An 18,468-nucleotide genomic window follows, 5' to 3' on the forward strand; every position below is an offset into this window, starting at 1 on the left:
ACGCTGTTGCAAGCTGCACAGCAGAACCCTGCAACTAATCAGTGCCACAAAGTAACAGGAAAAGCAAGACTCAATAACATGAGATCCTTTCAGGTACTGTAATTAAACCAATTCACGGTGTTATTTAATTCCCCACGGTTCTTCCTCTTGCTGCCTTCTTGAAACTGTAACCATGACACCTTAATTTCAATCAGGTGGAGGAGCTGCTGCCTGGAGAGCAGATACCACCGCTGGTCCAGAAATTGCCCATGGATTTGCGGGTGGTGCCACCATTTTTTCCCTGCCTGAAGTCAAGTTTGGCCAACCCCCTCCCCCACCTCAGCATGTCTAGCTTTCATAAGCATTACTGTAGGTATGTAAGGCTGAGTCTCTTCACCCAGGTCTCCCAGCTGGTGATGAGCTGAGCTGTTTCATAGGACCGTACTCTAAGGATCAAGCTTAATTTGCCTAAGCTGTTTATTTGCAATAGCTTCAGACACAGCAAGGCAGCAACAGAGCGCTAGCGTGAAGATTAGACAATTCTTCTTTTTTTACAGAATAAAAAATCGGAATGGGAAATAACGGAAGGACTTTAAATGGCTTAAAACGCTTAACACATCAAATTGTAATACACAGAAAACACGTATGTGACTTCAGCTAATTGTACAAATAAAAGCAGTGGAAAAGAAAACGTTCCGTCTGGAAGCACATTTATATGAATCACACATATTTTATGTTCCCAGGTAACCATGCCACCCCTTTGACCATTCCCTACCTAATCCTAGGTGAGGGTGATGCTCCACTAGAGTCCAGCTGTTATCATCCACACAATGACTTTTGTAAACGAGCAGCTGACAGAGGTCCCTGGCTGTCATGTCTGCTAGAATCTCGACCACTTTGCTTGTTCCATCTTCACTAAAGACTTTTACATCCTGCAACATAAAGGGTACACTTACAGATCAACAGCTCTGAACATAGGCAAACCACACAGCTACTGTAGAAAAGCATCATCCTCTTGGTGTGAGGGTTCCAAGCACCTTGGCAGCCAGGACAAATGAAATGGATGATTCACTTTATAACACTTTCTCTCGATGCCCCCTAGACCTATTTCCCCTCCCCCCTCCCCAACACCTCCCTGCACTAAACAAAGATTCAGCAGGGTTAATATGACCACGTACACAGGAAAAGTGAGAGAGCAGGTTCTGTATAAAGCTGTGTAAGGTAAGCAAACGTGAAACAATGTCGAGAGAGTACTTTGGCAACAGTGGGCGAGAGAAATCACATCCAGTCAAACACACAATTTTCATTGTGATCCCATTGGAGGCCTCTGAACATTCACAGGGGAGCAGGCCAAGACCCCAAAGATTAAAAATGGCTCTCTTGTTCCCCACTAACTTTTGATTGTTTCATGTGGGGAAGTCCCACTTGCAGTTTGCCGGCAAATCAATTACCTAGCACAGTCCACACATTTCTCTCCCTGCCCTGACTTCTCTTTTGATCCTAGCTTGAAAGTAGTTTGAAACCAAATGTGCACACGCTGCACATCCTAAATATCAATGGGGATGAGAGAGCAAGTCAGGAACCTTCTCCCCACCTCCTGAATTATACAGATGCTTTCCTCTTTGCATTGTTCTGCTCAAGCGAGAGACACTTGCCGCAGAATTATTTCTCCGGGCGAACGTGCAGGTCCCAGATTTAAATCAACTGTGTTTAAAACGCTCCGCATCCTAGTGAGAGAAGGAGAGTCTAACAAAAACCTCGAGGGTAATTTGATATGGAAAATCTTACCTCAACGGCACGTAAAAGGCAGCAGTCGGAAGAACAAGATGGCATTTTAAATGGGGATTGCCTCTTGAGAGTTAGTTCTCTGCCTCCGCCGACCCTCTGCAGCCTGCGGCTGGGCGCCCGCGGTGCCGGCGGCGTCAGGGGGGGCCGTACCCTACCTGTCACGTAGCCCCTGCTATGGGGACTGTTTCTGGGGAGGGAAACAACTCTGCCAGAGCTCCACTCAAAGGGTTACACGCAATCTTTGCGGTAGTGAATCAAACCACACTGTGCAGACCAATCCTAGCCCTCCCTCCGACTGATGTAATCATTTCCCACACACTATCAGACTTCCAAATTATTCCCGCCTCCCCCACCCCCCCCTCCCCAAAAAAAGAAGGAATTACAAAGGAAATGTGGTTTTTTATGACGACCTTGGGGCACTTGAGACCCCTGGGGCGGCCGCGGGGCGGGGTGTGGGGGGCCCGGCACGCGTGTGCTGCTGCCCCGGCGCCGGTGCCGATCCCGCCCGCAGCCCGGCCTGCCCGCGCTGATGTCATCGCCTGCAACTTGGGCACTTGAACTTCTCCGCCGCCGCTCCCCGCCCGGCCCGACCCGCGCCCGGCTCCGGCTCCACGCCGGGCCCCGGCGGTGCCACCGGGCCGGGGGCGAGCGAGCATGGCCGGCGCCGCCCCCACCCCCCCGCTCCCCGGTGCCCCGGCTACGCACAAATTCGAGCCCAGTGAGGGAGGAGTTAAAGCCTCATCCAGCCCAAGTGACTCAAACCCGCGCGTTCAGGAAACGGCTTCATCTGACAGCAGGGATGAGCCAGCTCTTTCGGAAGCGGGCTCTGGAGAGGAGAGGAGGGGGAATCCCGGTTGCTCTGGGGAAGGCATGCGTGCTGTGCAATGGAACGGCTGCACTCCTGCCAACGCTTAGCCACGCCAGAGGCATCCTCACACACGCAGGAATTTGTTGGGCGTGGGGGTGCCCCGTTTTCTGTCCTGCGGGCAAGTCTCTGTTGTGTCACTAGCCCCGTGTCGCAGCAGAGCCCCGCATCACACCCGCAGCGGTCCCGGCCCGCTCCGCCACTCGGCAGCGCGCCCGTGGGACGGGGGGACACGAGTGGAGGGATGCTCGAGACACCCCGCGGACATCGCACCGCAGCGTGCGAGTGGGGAGCGTAGCTCTCGTGTTCCCTCCCAGCATGGGCAAGCACACCGAAAAGCCAGTATGCAACAAGACGGAAAGTAGTTACTTTGTTCGTTTTAGTGGGGAATGGGAGGGACTAACACCCGCTTGATATTTTTTTTTCTTCTACTTTTTGTAGTATAGCGATAGATTGGAAAGCAGTGACGAAACCGTAAAGTTGGTGATTAAAGAATTCCTTTCTACTTTCAGCTTACTCTGTGCATATAACTGCACTTTCTGTATTGAAACTAAACTATTTTGGATGGATTTCCTGCCTCGGGAACCAACCTGGTGACATCATTCATTCATTAATCACGAGAAGCACAGCCCTCTGCTCCCTGCCTCAGCTTTCACCGGGGAGCCCTAATCAGGAATGCGCCACAGCAATCGCCGCTTTTGCAACACCTGGAGGACAGATCCCCCTTTTCCTTTCCTGCTGGGAACATGGCAGTGATACAGGACAGACTGCACTCGATCATCGCCAGTGCCAAGTCCCAGAAGAGGGGCAAAGCTGTTCTGCTGAGGGTGCCTCTCCAGCCCGTGCAGGTGGAAAAGAGAGAACTGTAAGACAACCACCACACTTTTCTCTGTTCCCAAGCATGGAAAGCCTTAATGCCGTGTGGCCACTGGAAGAAAGCTGCAGCTGTCTTTTATGGTCATTCATGCTGTGCTTTCTCGGTATGAAGTAAAGGGGTCATGGGTACGTGTCCCACCCTCCCCCTCCTTTGCCCAGAGTCTGAGCTGATGCCGATGCCAGCCCCCCTGAAGCACCACAGCATCTTAGACTCCTGGATACCCAACACTGCTGTTTGGTGTGCGATTACTGTAATGCCATGTTCCCTCCTCCGGAGAGCCAGGCCCTCTAGGCAGCACCCACTATCCCAACACCACAGCCACTGTGGGAGTTGCGTTACAAACATGGATATGTTCCTTCGTGGGACCAGTCAGCCCTTGGGGTGTTAACAGTGCCTTTAAAGCTCAGGGACTGGAGCGCAGTGGGTGGGCAGCGATGAGCAAGTTAACTTCACTGACTATTAATAGTGCTGTGTTTGCCATCAAGGGCAGTGCAAGGCCACGTATCACCACTGACATCACAGATATAAAACACTGCATCAGGAGGGGTTGTAATGGCCTGAGCTGAACCCTGCCCCGGGGGATGGGAGAGAGGCAGAAGTGAGATGAAACCCTGTGCCTCTGCAGAGGCAAGAGTGCAACAGTCCCCAAGAGGCTTACATGGAAGGTAAGGGGATTTTATGTCCCCACACACCGCTGCAGAGTTATGACGTATAACCACAAATACGAAACCATCTTGATGACAAAGCTTCACCTCCAACTTTCTGACAGTTTCTGTGACAAAAGATGCCAATAACAGTACTCCTGTATCACAGAGGGGACTGAATTTAAAGTCAGTTGGTCAAATCCAACTCTCTCACATTTCGTGTCTTTTTTTTTTTTTTTTTTTAAGGAAGCACCTCCCACTTTAAGATATTAAGGGCTCCCTATTCAAACTTCTTCCAGCAGAAACTTGGTGTTTGGAGTGTTTCACTTCCAAAATTGAATTGGGGCTTATTGTCTATAAAGGAAAATGAAGCAGGATTCATTTGAATAAAATACTCCAATAATGAAAACACTTAGCCTGATGAGAGGTTCAAAAAGTTAGTCTGACACTTTTGCCCTGCATCTCTCTGAGAAATGCAGTGAAATGCAACAGCAGACTGCCTGCAACAGTGATTTACAAAAGGCCCTAATTACGTCAGCAGCACAAGGCACCTTCTATTCAAAATTAAGGTTAAGAATGCTAAGCCAACCAGAGCACTATATTGGCTGAACATTCAGTGCTTTACAGTGCAAAGGAGCAGATAACAGACTGCACCATTGTTCTGGGAAGAAGTCTTCCCCCAAGCTTTTCTTTTCTTTTCTTTTTCTTTTCTTGAAAGACAAAAAGACTTAAAAAATTAAAAATTTAAAAGAACATTAATATTCATCACTTCAGTGGTTTCATATAATGGGTCACATATCTTGAGTATCTTCATGTCTGTTTCATCTTCCAGCCTGAGTTCCTCAACCTCACTGCAGTATTTTTTGTGTATCAAGTAATACAAATATTTTAGGAATGTGGAGGGAAAAAAAAAACCAACAAAAACCAGAAAACCAAAACAGTCATGTGATGGTCACATCATTTCTTCTCCACTTTTTGTGCTATTTCTTTCCTTTTTCTTCGAAACAAAACCTATGACTATACACAATCATCACAGAATTTCACTCTGTTAAATGATGTTATGCTGAAAATCTTCAGTGGCAAACAGATCTACATTTAGATTCTACAGCCTGAAATTATACGGTGTAATTTATATCAGTGCAAACCAACCTTTGTTATCCTGGGTTATGACTCCACACGTAAGAAGAGAGCACCAGTTATCAGAAGGCCCTCTGACTGAAATCTAACAGATACAAGGTTAAAAGGTTTCAGTGCACCAGTTCAACAAGAGTTTCTCCCTTGGAAAGAGATGAAGATCAGAGACTTCACAGAAAGCCATTAAAATACACTGAAGAGTCATTACTATGATCTGCACAAACTGAAAATCAGTCCAGCAAGTTCTGACTTCCATCCCCCAATTTCACTCATCAAGACTGTTCAGCCATGAGAATCATACAATTGGTGAGGTAAATAGAAGGAAAATGGAACTGAAATGTAAGCATGTACCTTGTGCAAGCAAAAGCAGCTATTTATTGCAGAAGACACCTATGTACCAGGCAGGTACTTGCTGTTTTCACTGGAACCCTGTTTTGATGAGATCTTTTTTCCAAAAGCTTTCTATAATCAAAGCTTATCAGCTCACAAGCGCAGAGTCAGAGTCACTGGAGGAATGGGGAAGCTTTCAATTAGGATCAGTCAACTCAAAGCTGCTGAAGACTCAAGCTCTGCCTGGAGGCTACCCTTAAACTGCTATTTGCCTAGTTGAAAAAGCAACAAATAAAGGAAGGTTTTGCTTCCTAAAGTTACAAACCTTTGAAAAAGAAAGGCCTCTAAGCATGCTCAGTGCACACCTGACAGGCAAGCAACTCAGTCAACCACATCTACATGCTGGAGCACCAGCCAGTCCCCCTGTACTTGCCCAGCAGCATTAAGGCAGTTTTATAAGGCATGGGAATTTCAACTGCTGCAATGAAATAAATATATAGGTCAACCCTATGGCTCTTTTTGCCTTCTCTGTTGCACTGCTCATGCAGGAAAATAGCCCTTCAGACAAACAGCAGCGGTAACAGCAATACATCGTGGCTAAGATCACTTATACACAAGGCATCAGATCGTACTTCCTTATACAAGAAAAAAACCTGTGAGTTATTTGATCATTGCTTTTTTTTCTCCTACATATACACATAAAACCCTTGGAAATGCTGAGGTTAAGGTTCTCATAGCAACATTAACTCTCTCCTCTGGCATATACTATATTTAGGTACACATTTAAAAGCCTATGAACAACAAAGGAGAACAACTGTTGTACGATCAAGATCTTAAGTCTTTGACTTTCATATTCAGAACAGCAACCTCAAAAAAAAAAAAAAAAAAAAAACAAACCCCACAACCCCTCACTTTAGTTGGCCATGTTTCAAAACCCTCACTTCGTCCTCCTTCACTGGGCATTGAATTTTAAACCCATTCCCAAGGGTCAGAGAAATAACCTGACCTGAAAGGTAATCACAGTATCATCTTATATTCAGTGGTCACCAAAACCAATACTGAAGTCATAAATTGCATGAGGGTTGTACTAGCAAGAGAGGTTTTGGGAGTCACAGCGGTGTGGGCAGAGAAGGGCAGGGCAGGACTAGTGCCAGGTTCAAGTCGGCATTGGTATTTGGAGGGTTAGCTCTTCTGAAGCCATCATGTATGGACATCCAATCACACATGCACCCAGTACTTTTGGAGAGTTACATTCTTTCTGGAAGTAAGGGAGAGAGATGGAGCAACTTAACATCTAAAGCACATGACAAAGGCTCCTGACTCTGGACTTAAGCTGGATGCCGTAAGCTATGTTGGCTGAATTCATGCCACTGTGGTGATTAATCAAGCAAACATGTCTCTCTGCACTATTTCCATCGTGGTTTAACCCCAGCCAGAAGCTCAGCCCCACACAGATGCTCACTTACTGCCCCCAGTGAGATGGGGGAGAGAATTGGAGGGAATCAAGTTAGAAAACTGATGGGTTGAGACAAAGCCAGTTTAATTAGGAAAGCAAAAGCCATGTATGTGAGCAAAGCAAAACATGAAACTCATTCCCCACTTTCCATGGGCAGGGAGGTGTTCAGTCATCCCCAGGAAAGCCTATCATGAGTAACGGTGATTTGGGAAGATTAACACCATCACTTCAAACATTTTCCCCCTTGCCTTGTCCTTCTTCTTCCCCCAGCTTCATATGCCAAGCAAGACACCAAATGGTGCAGGATTTCCCCTGGGTTAGTAGTTGGGGTCAGCTGTCCCAACTGTGTCCCCTCGAGCTTCTTGTGTTCCCCTCCCCTCCTTGCTGGAGGGGTGGGATGAGGACCAGAAAAGACCTTGCCTGTGTGTAAGCACTGCTTAGCAGTGACTAAAACATCTCTGGAATTATCAACACTGTTTTCATCACAAATCCAAAACATGGCCCCATACCAGCAACTAAGAAGAAAATTAACTCTACCCCAGTCAAAACCAGCACAATTACACACTGCAACTGTTGACATTTGAGCTTAAAGAAATAAGCAAAGTGTGTTATGCGGCATGTATACTAAGCACATTTACAGGAACATATACAATGAGAACATTTTGGGTACTATTGAAGTTTAAAATAGAAATATTGTAGTAACAAGCCAAAGCTTTTCCTCCTCTAATTCAAAACTGCATGTGAAAATGGTTATTTGTTATGCAGGCACTGAATTATCTGCTTGTATCTTCTCAAAACTTGAAGTATTTCTTAAATCTAAAAGTATTGCTCTCTGTATAGGTTCAGTATTGTATAGCAACTGCATCGAAGCATCTGCAAAAATCTCAGCTATTTACATACAACTGTGCAATATCCTCCAAAGGAAAGACTGTGCAGAGCACATTTTCAAGACAGAACCACTGCCTGCACAAACAAAAGATTTATTCCAATGTGTGTGCACATACTTAGAGGCTGAAGGTTTGGAAACTGTAAGTTGCTACCCTGTAATTTCCATATTTTAAAAATAAATAGCAGAATGCAGTTTTAAGTGATACATACCTACATACAGACAACACATCAATTTTGTGACAGTATTCCCAAAAGCTGTTTCAACTCTTTCCCACTTTGGTTTAAGGTTCAGATGTTCAGATAGATCATTTGACCTGTTTTGACATTTTCACATCTTCCCACTCAATTCCTCATTTGCCTCCCATTTTTAGGTAAAAGAAAGGAGAAAGACTAATTTTCAATCCTTCTAAGAGTAATAATAGGCCTTTATGAATTTTGCTGAAGCTTCAGGGTATTTGCAGAACACTGGAAGAGTGAAAGCTTGGGAAGCAATTTGTATAGGCTTTGACAGTCCACACCAGCAGGAAGGGAGTGCAGCAACAACCAGCTCACTCAGTCCTGGATTTGGGGGTCCAGACTGTTCCAGCGTTTTCTGTTAGTTTTGACTGTAAGTCTGTAAACGTGCTTCCTTCTCTCCACACAGCTCCTCCTAACAGCAATTGCTTTTTATGCAAAAATCCTTTCTGGTTTCAAGATCCTTTACATACATTAAAAAAGACAGTTACAGACACTGTTACACTCCTTTGATTATGTAATGAAAGGCATTAAATTATGTTGCTGGCATTAACCTTTATCTTTCATATATTTTATTGTGCAATTTATCCCTAGATAGTTTGCAATTTTCCTCAGCTGTGCTTACAGAATGCATTATTTATTGTCTGAATTTGCTCCAAGAGAAAGGTTTAGTACAAAAGTTCTTGCAAACAATTTAAATCACTAACAACCCTAGAAAGGGTAATACAAAGGAAAACCATAATAATTTCTTGATTAAATCCTTAAGTAACCAAGCTAGTTACTGAGTATTTTAAATTGCTCTGCCATTATAAATTACTCTGTAGAAAAGGAATTATTACCACATCTTCCTTGCTCCAACCACAAGAACCACATTAATTTGAAGCTTGGCAGAGGGTGCAACAAGGCTCCAGGGAGCAACTTCTCATAAGATTTAGGAAAATGGTACAGGTCCCCAAGACTTGGATGGCTCCTTCTTTCCCACTAGGACACTGTGACAACTGCAGCTGAGGCCCTTGTCATCTAGGGTCCAGGCCACCCTACGAGCCAAAAAGCCATTTCAGCACAGGGTTCGGCAACGTGCAATTGGCTTCTCACTTTGATTTACGATTATTCCAGTAGAACTTCTGCATGGGTAGTCCACAAAACCCCCCTTCCCTTGCACGCTTTTCTGGGGAGAGAGGAGCAGAGAGGTTGCAGAGCAGACCTCTGCAGGAACACCTTTAAGGGCTGCAGGCACACCTAGACCTGGCTCCAGCACTCTTATTTGCATGTGCCCGTCCAGCCACATATTATTAGGAAAGGCACCAGGGACTGCTTTCAAAGATGTCTTTGGAGACTGAGGATTAGTATTTGAAGATAGATGCATTTTTAAAGCATGGGAAAACCTTGGGGGCGGTGACTGTCTCTTATGTGATAAAATGGGACCTTAGGTTGATGTAGTAACAGAAATAAAATAGAACAAAAACAGCAGCCCAACAATAGGCGACAATGCCAAATAAACTATATTTGGAATGTCCAGACACAACAAAACAAACACATTATTTTAAGAATGAGTAGTTATGAAATTTGTCGTGAACAAATGAAATCCAATTTACCTAGTCTGGTAGCAGAGGAATCTAAGCAAGCATTAAGATGTAGGGCTGGACAGAAATTACAAACTTAGAATGCAATACAGGGGAAGACAAAGATAGACCCTCTTCCCACTCCTGTGTGTTTCTCCAACCCAAAAAAGTAATCACAAGGAGTGAAAAAGCCAAGGATTTAAGGACTTGTAAATCTGTTCCCCAGTGCTTGCAAGTGCAGAGTTCCTAAGGTTTTCTCTGCATCCCTGAAGGCTAGAATGAATTAAATCAATTATCTATCTTCACAAGAGTTCCTTTATTCCTCACACACACACACACATCCTGATGAAGCAATGACATCCCAGACCAGGAAGTTACACCAAAGATGCCAGGAGAGAGGGGGGGCTGGAAAGCAAAACAAAAGAAACTTTAAGAAAAACCTCTATGAATTCAACATGCATAGATCAGAGAAGAATCAAGTATGGTACATCACATGGAGACAAAACACAAGGGCTACAACCAACGTAAGTGTGAGAATATGAAGATGAGAACAACTTAGGGCAGTGAAAAAGATAATGGAAGCTACTGGAAAAAAAAGGGCAAAACATGGAGAAAGACTCCTAATGAAAACCAGCTGTAACCTACAGACACTCAAGGACTGATGACCATTTAAAGTATAAACACCCTATGAAATCTACATCACAATGGCTTCCATGTGCTGAAAATCCCAAAAGCTCAAGCACATCTTGGAAACACAAAATTCCCGCACTCTGACAGCATCAGGCGCAACCCCCAATCAGTTTTTCCAAAGGGGCTGAGTTCATACTGCTCTGATAGCAGCAGCAGGGTGCTTTGTAAGGAGAGGGTGACAGGCTTAACCACAGTGGCATGGCAGAGCATCCCTAATGCCCGGCTGTCAGCTGCCTCCACGCTGTACAGTGTGCAGCAATATTGCTCAACTTCCCGTCTCCCAAGCTACCAGCTCTGGAAGGCGGCGATTCCAAGCAGCGAGTATCAGCTAATTGTTGCTGCCTGCAACGTCCAGGATGTTTTATGGGACAGTTTGTCACATGCACATAGTAAATGCTTTTAAGAGAGCTGCTCACATTGGGCGGGGGGTGGTGGCGGGGGGGTATTTCTGTGCAACTGTGTAAGCATCAATTGTGTGGCCAGAATTAACCCCCTGCAGATCTTTACCCAGGAAAAGTTATGTCAGTGGAAGAAGAGAGCTTATGTTATCCTCTCCCCAAAGCATGTGAAATTCTCATTTTCAGCAATTTCTTTAATGGGAAGAAAACTGTTCCATGACACTGCTCTGCTGTTTAATTTTTGGTAGATTTAAGTATCAGAGGAGAACAGTGGTGTGATATAGCAAAAGTTTCCAGGGCTGATGTAAGATCTAGGATTATGGCACCACAATTAAGCTGGATATTCTTTCTTGAATGCAGCTAGCCCCATGCAAATCTCACTCTCTTCCAACCTGCTAAGAATTTTTCATTTTCAGTGGAAAAAAAGTGAGAAAAATATTGGCATAAATCCAAAACCAACAATGCAAGGAGTTTATTAGCATACAGTGTCTAACTACCCCACCCCAAAACACCTAATGTAGAGATCCAAGGTACCAAGAAATTTTTCACATCTCTCACTACTCTGCTTCACTGCTGCACCCATCCATCCGTGCACACTACAGGAAGATCAACTCTTGAGTTTAAGTCCACAGCAAGCATCTCTAACTTATCTATTTCCAAGTCCCCTCTCCAGGGCTTGCTCGAGACCACTTTGCATACCCCTTCCTCTAAGTAGGGGCACCACAAACAAAAAAACAAACACAAAAAAACCCCACACAACCCAACCCTTTGCTTAGCTTACAGGGACAAATTCCCTGCTGCCATGGTTACCACTCCAACTTCTCCTGTGGAACTGGAAATAAAAAAAATAATAAAAAAAAAACTTCCCTGAGAACAGACGGCTATATGTTAGCTCTCCCTCCCCTCACTCATCATTGTTAGCCACTAAATCAGCTACATCTGGCATATTTAATTTGGACTAAATGAAATGTCACTAATTAAAAAGATGCCGAACAAGCAATCCATGACATTATAGAAACAGCTTAGTATTCAGCCTATTATGAACTGAAAGGAATCAACCAGTTTTTACCAAAAGCTGAGAAACAAAGGCAACTAAATGGTCCTCTATACAATCCTACTCACAACAATGTCCTCCAGCTTTTCCCTATCATCTACATGTACTGAGGTTTCCAGGCATTAATTCCTGGAGCAGCAGTGGCTCAAAAGTGAAGTAGTTAGCTCATTATAGATTGTATTATATGGATTGAAGTCTGCAGCATTTATGCCAACTTTTAAAAAGAAGGTTACTTTGCTAAAGCTACAATGAGTAAAGACATTCACCAGGCATACACACAAGTTGCTTTAAAGGACCTGTGGCCACATAGCAGACGAACAGTAATAGCCTCTCCTCTCTTCTCTCATGTTCTCCCCAGTTCTCAGTGGCCTGATTTGAAGTATCACAAACTACTCCATCCTTCCTCTCTTGCAGCTCCTCTCTTCAGCCCATTCCTGAAGGTTAGTATGTCAGCTCTCTGCACCTCCTGCTGCAGGTTGCAGTGCAGAGATGTGAGCACTGCTTTGTACCAACACCTATTCCAGAGCAGCTCCTCTTACCCTGACACCAAGACACCCTCCCCACCCAGTCCTTCCCATCGTACTACACATCTTTCTCCTTTGCAGGCACATCGTTATCAGTATTCCACTGCCGCTTATCAAACAGATTTCAGTGCAAAGCTGCACGGAACCATATAAACCTCTTTTCACAGCCCTTACATGTTTTCCATCATCTTTGCCAACTGGTAATCTTTCATTCTATCCCTTGTGACTAGTTGGATAAGCATTTGAGTGATGTTATTTTTAGTGCCTCCAAGGCTGAGGACTTCCCATGAGAACAGATCATCTTCTAAATGCTCTAGTCCAGGTTCTCATCATTTATAAATCAGACGACTGGCTCTTCTATTTTTACTGATATATGACATAGAACAGATATTTAGGTGTACTTTGATTGCCATTGCTCAGTTTCAGTACTATTCATAATCAAATAAGATCCCAACGTTCAACATAGAAATCCCTCCCCTAAAGTAAATTTTAATAGAATTCTTACAAGATATTCAAGTGGATTGTGTTGGTAATGCTGGCACATGCCAGGCAAGCACAAACATTACTCTTAGAAACTCGTAGTTATAAATGAATTAATAGGGAGCTTTACCCTCATAACTCCAAACTTTATTATTAAAGACATAACACTGAGACGAAATGTTTCAAGATCAACACACCTTTAACCGTTCTTTGGTTTGGGTTTTTTCTTTTCATTATAAAAGTTTAAGAAGAAGAAAAGGCTCATATGAGGTTAAGGGATGGAAGGGATATCTGGAGGTCATCTGATCCACCCTGTAACTCAAGCAGGGTCACCTAGAGCCCTTTTTCCGGGACAGCGTCCAGGTACCTTGGAGTATCTCCAAGAACAGAGATTCTCAACCTCCTGGGCTGTGACTGAGAGCAGGCAGTCACCCTCACAGTTAAAAGTGTTGCCTCATACTCTGAGGGAACATCCTGTATTGCCTCATACTCTGAGGGAACATCCTGTATTGCCATTTGTGCCCATTACCTCTGGTCCTACCACCGGGCACCACTGGAAAGAGCCTGGGTCTTTCCTCTTGGCACCCTCCCTCAAGGTAATTATACACATTCAGAAGATGCTCCTGAGCTTTCTCTTCTCCAGGCTGAACAGTCCTAGCTCTGTCTGCCTTTCCTCACAGCACAGATGCTCCGGTCCTTTAATCACCTCTCTAGGCCTTTGTTGGATATTCTCCAGTATGTCCCTGTCTCTCTTGTGCTGGGGAGGCCAGAACTGGACCCAGTACTCAACACGTGGCCTCACCAGTGCTGAATAAACCTCCCTTAACCCACGGGCGATGCTTTGCCTTTGGCAGCCCAGGCTATCATCAGCCTTCTTGGCAGCAAGGGCATATTGTTGGTTCACATTCAACTTGGGAGTCCACCAGGATCCCCAGGTCTTTCTTTGCCAAGCTGTTTTCCAGCTGGGTGACTCCCAACATGTAGTGGTGCCTGAGGTTGCTCCTCCAAAGGTGCAGGACTTTACACTTGCCCTTGTTAAACTCCATGAGCTTTCTTGCAGCCCAGTTCTCTAGCCTCTAATCTCTTATACAGATAGTGAAAAGTTATGTAACCACCATGACATTAACTAAAAGCATAAAAAAGTTCTAGTTTGATCATACTTCAGGAACCCTAAATAGGTCTTTTCGTAGGATTCTTCATCACTATTTTCCCAAGCCAAGCCAAAGTGGTTCAAAAATTCCTTTTAAGTTAGTGTTACAGTCTGTTTGTCAAAGGCTGATGAACTTAACAGTGGAGGTATAAATCACAAAGAATCACACAGAATCACCAGGTTGGAAGAGACTTTCAAGATCACCGAGTCCAACCCATGCCCTAACACCACCTCAACTAAACCATGGCACTGAGTGAAGTAGTGTGCCAAAATCAATGTCACGATAAAAAAATGCTTCCTCATATAGAACTAGATAACATAATGCTAGAGATCTGATGCCAAAGCCTGCACGAAAGAAAATGATACTTCTTCATTCAGCATCTGCTTCAGATTATTTTACATGGAAGTCACTGCTGCTCTGAAGCTGTCAAGGCACAGTCAGCTTCCAATTAAGCTATCTTATCTTTGAAGTTGATTGGAAGCAAAGCTTTCTCCTCCCTATAGGCATCCCCCTAAAAGCAGGTAATCTGAGATAATTTCCTAACGTATGTATTCTGTGCTGTCCACCCAATTAAATATTTTACACAAATGCAATCAAAGAGCCTTCTCTCTAATTGAAAAGTTTATGCAACAATTTTCATGAGGATCCCATTAATCATTTAAAATAATTACCTGCATCAAAAAGACAATTATATTCAAATAGCTCACGTGCCTAGTTTCTTTGTTTAGTGTAGGCAAATGGGTATGAAAAAACTCCTCAGAGGAAAAGACCAAACATTGGGCAAATCTTTTAAGAGAAGAGACACTCCCTAGAAAACAATTCTGCATGATATTAAGTGGGAAATCTTTTAACAGTGGCCTTTCTACTGTAGCTGATCATAGAGAAACCAACCATTTCCAAGACTCAGAAAGGCAATGACAAGGGAGCTGACTGTATTTTTATGTGCTATAGATAAAACTCATTACCTACAAGCATGCTTCCTTCTGCCCCTTTCTCCCCTCCCTAAATTATTGTCACGAGGTTAAAGAAATCCACCATGCAGAGATACCAGTAACTTTATCTCTGTCCTGGCACAAATGATAATTTTTTTCTCAAAGGATTTTGATGGCTCTGTATCTATATCATGGATCTTCTTTAGGATTATGCTGAGAAAAATCTGGGTCATTGAAACCTTCTTGAACTGAACCACAGAGAAAATGACAGAGAATATAAAGGCACTGATGTCAGGTTTATTAAAGGAAAATGCCTATTCCCAAGCTCATTTTTCCCCCCAGATTGACTGGCAGAAGGTAGATCAACCTTTGGACATCTTTCTTATTCTGAAGTTTCTATTTCCATGAGTGCAAAATTCCATTCCCTTTAAAAATAAAACATTTTTTTAAATGTTGTGCACTTGGCTCACAGACCCAGCTACCTAAGTACAAGTTTAAGAAAGCTAGGCTTAAAGGGCAAAAGTACAACTTAGATCAACATGTAACAGAGGACATGTAAACTTCTCAAGATCTTAGGGTCCTGAGCAACATAATAATTTAATAGTCCCTTCTAGACAAAACCTGAATAAATACATTTGAATGCAAACAGTGTTTCTCCCTTCCCTTCCTGCCCCAAACAGTAGCTTGGGTTTGATATGAATCTGAATACTAAAGAACTGCTTCCCTTAGTCTCTATGCTTATTGCAGGCTTGTATTTATGTAAACTAGAAACACTTAAATATCTCCTATACATTTCAAATTTCAGTATCTAATTCTTCCATTCAATTGCCATGTAGAATTTCATAGGCTAAATACATGGTTGTACATGAGAAAATTAATTTATTTTGAAGTGTCTTTTAAAAACATATTGTATTAATAACTGGCAATAATGATTAATATTAGCTATTAATTATTACTTCACTTCTAACTGTGTCAAACCAAATCTGCCAACTTCAGCAAATCTCACTAGTTACCACTCTCCATTCATGTAGAGACAATTCTACACATAAGAAAAACTTTATTGCCTTTTCAAGCTTCAGAAGGTTGGTGGCTTTGGATGGTGACTGATGGTTTCTTACTGGAGAAAAATCTATCTAGCCTTTTCTACAGCATAGAAGAGTGTCACAACACTTGCTTCTTCCACAATCCCCCCATCTTCCTGCACGAGATTACACATGGTAAAAGTAAAACATTTTGGCTACTTGCAGAGGATTAACAAAAAATCTTCAGTACTGAAACTATTTTTGGTTCAACTGTTGCTTATACACTCTTCAACATAACAGATAGTGATCAGACCCAAAGTGTAACTTGTAAGAAATAAGTGGGTTTGTGAATTTGTTTCCAGAGTTCTGCAAGTTCTTCTTTCGGTGAACCCATCTGTACACAAAACAACCCAAGTTTGCTTGGCTCACATTAACTGAGGCTTTGCCAACCTGTGCACCCGATGAATTTCACTTTTCAAAGTGTAACAAAATAGCTGGTGCATGAACTTTCTTCAGCTATGCCATGAAAACCCTGTTTAAAGAATAAGTGAAAAGGTACATCCTCTTTGAGCATGATATAGCACACTTCCCTTCCACAGACAGTGCCTCATTAGACCAAATGTTTTAATCCTCTCTGCAGAGACCATTATTTTCCATGTGTACAGACTGGATTAGGCAAATTACCAGGTAGCCTCATTCTGGGGTTCAACATGGAAAGCATCTTGAGATGACAAATTCAGCTTTTTTAGTTAGCTAAAACATCAGAAAGAGATCTTAATGACTTTGATTGTCCATTACAAAGATGATCAATTGGGGAAATTAATCCTCCTTCCTTCTTCACAAACCAACTCGAGTTTGTTGCATTTGGTTTTCTAAACAAAACAAGAGCTAAGGGTAGCTTTCCCTAGTACAAAATCAGAAAGAAAATCAGAGGTAAGTTACTTTCTGAAATGGCAGTCCAGTTCCACAACCCTCTTATTGGCTATTGCCCTCCCCTGTGGTCTTACTGGCTCTTGAAGAAGAGATATTCCCCCAGCCCAGATTCCCATTTGTTACTAATTTTTTTTTTCTCAAGAATTGGAATCACTACTGTGTATCAAGTGCCAATGGCTAAAACTATCTGTCTATGAGAGTCTGTATTCCCTCCCTAAATCTTATCTATAGTCCTCTACTGAAAAGGCTACCTCAAATGTCTGAGAACTGAAGAAGACATTGGCCGTTCAGGCACACAGTCAAACAAGGCCCGATTCAGTCCCAGTAAAATCGCTCGGTAACTTAGGGGAAGGAAAGGATCTTCATGATCACAGATCACTACCTGGTTTGCATTCCACCTGAACTACACAGAGGTGGCAGTCACCTCAGCTGTCACTAGCCACCTCAGTCAAAGCACATCTCCTCTTCACTGTCATTCAGGTTCCCACTGCGCTCAACAGAAGGAGGAAGAGGCGCTTTGTGCAATTTATCATCTTTTATAGCTTTGCTACCCTAGGACAGCATGAAAGCACTTGACAGGTTCTTCCCTATCTCACCATTAACTGGAGACAAGCAACCCAAATACAAGGTGAGGAGGAATAGAGCACACATGAAGGTCCCTTGGCCAGACCATAAGGCTCATTAAGCAAAATACGGAATGCAACAACTTCCCAAAATAGCACTTGCTGTTAAGTTGTTTTTGACAGGAAGCAAGCAGCCACCTGAAGAGGTCTGTGAACAGAAGGACAGTAAAAGGCTGGGACTACCATGTCTGCATCTGACAGCAGGGATCTGACAGCAGGGATCTGGCAGCCTAAGGGTGATTAAACACAACTCTCTTACAGAGCTTTTATGAAACTTTTGTACTGAGTTTGAGCCAACTGCTGATTTGACCACTCATGATATGAAGTTGGACACAAAAATGTGAAGATTACCTTCACCAAGAAATCCCAGTATCTTCCTTTGAAGTTAAAGTTTTTTATCTCCACTTCTCCCAAGCTGAGATTCAAAAAAGGGCTCCCTGTAGGTGGGAAAACAACTATGCTGGATATGTTCATTAGTCTACATGCCACTTTCCAGCAGAAAAAAACATACACATCAAATAATATCAAAAGCACGGCCACTCCTACTACTTCTTTGTTGTAGTAAAGATCTCCAAGTTTGTCTGACAGTAATGAATACCCTTTATAATTCAATATGGAATCGATAATCAATACAGGTATTTAATTCCAGATACTGGTAGCTCAGCTACAGCATACAAACCTAATTTGTAACCATGTTATGCAAAATCAAATACGTCCTCCAAAAATACTTTATTATGGTTGTAGTGAAAAAGCAGAATTGCCCAGCACAAAGAAATACTCTTCAACAACCATTCAAAAGATCTATTAAGTGACTCTAAGAAAACTTGCGTTGCAAAAGTTTTGCACCAACACAATTGGGTTTGTACAAAAAATCATGGAAGAAGTCCTTCCAAACCAGGGTCAG

General features: G+C 43.2%; 1 protein-coding gene across 2 annotated transcripts in view; it reads right to left on the bottom strand.

Moving 5' to 3' along the window:
* GRB10 (growth factor receptor bound protein 10) overlaps window positions 1-18,468 on the bottom strand; it is a 144,842-nt gene that overhangs the window by 23,390 nt on the left and 102,984 nt on the right. For both annotated transcript variants that reach the window (XM_048312624.1, XM_048312634.1), the window contains exon 6: window positions 755-911. In XM_048312624.1, coding sequence (XP_048168581.1) covers window positions 755-911 — 157 coding nt within the window. The remainder of the gene's footprint in view (window positions 1-754; window positions 912-18,468) is intronic.

This window comes from Corvus hawaiiensis, chromosome 1 (genome assembly GCF_020740725.1).
Source record: "Corvus hawaiiensis isolate bCorHaw1 chromosome 1, bCorHaw1.pri.cur, whole genome shotgun sequence".
NCBI lineage: Eukaryota > Metazoa > Chordata > Aves > Passeriformes > Corvidae > Corvus > Corvus hawaiiensis.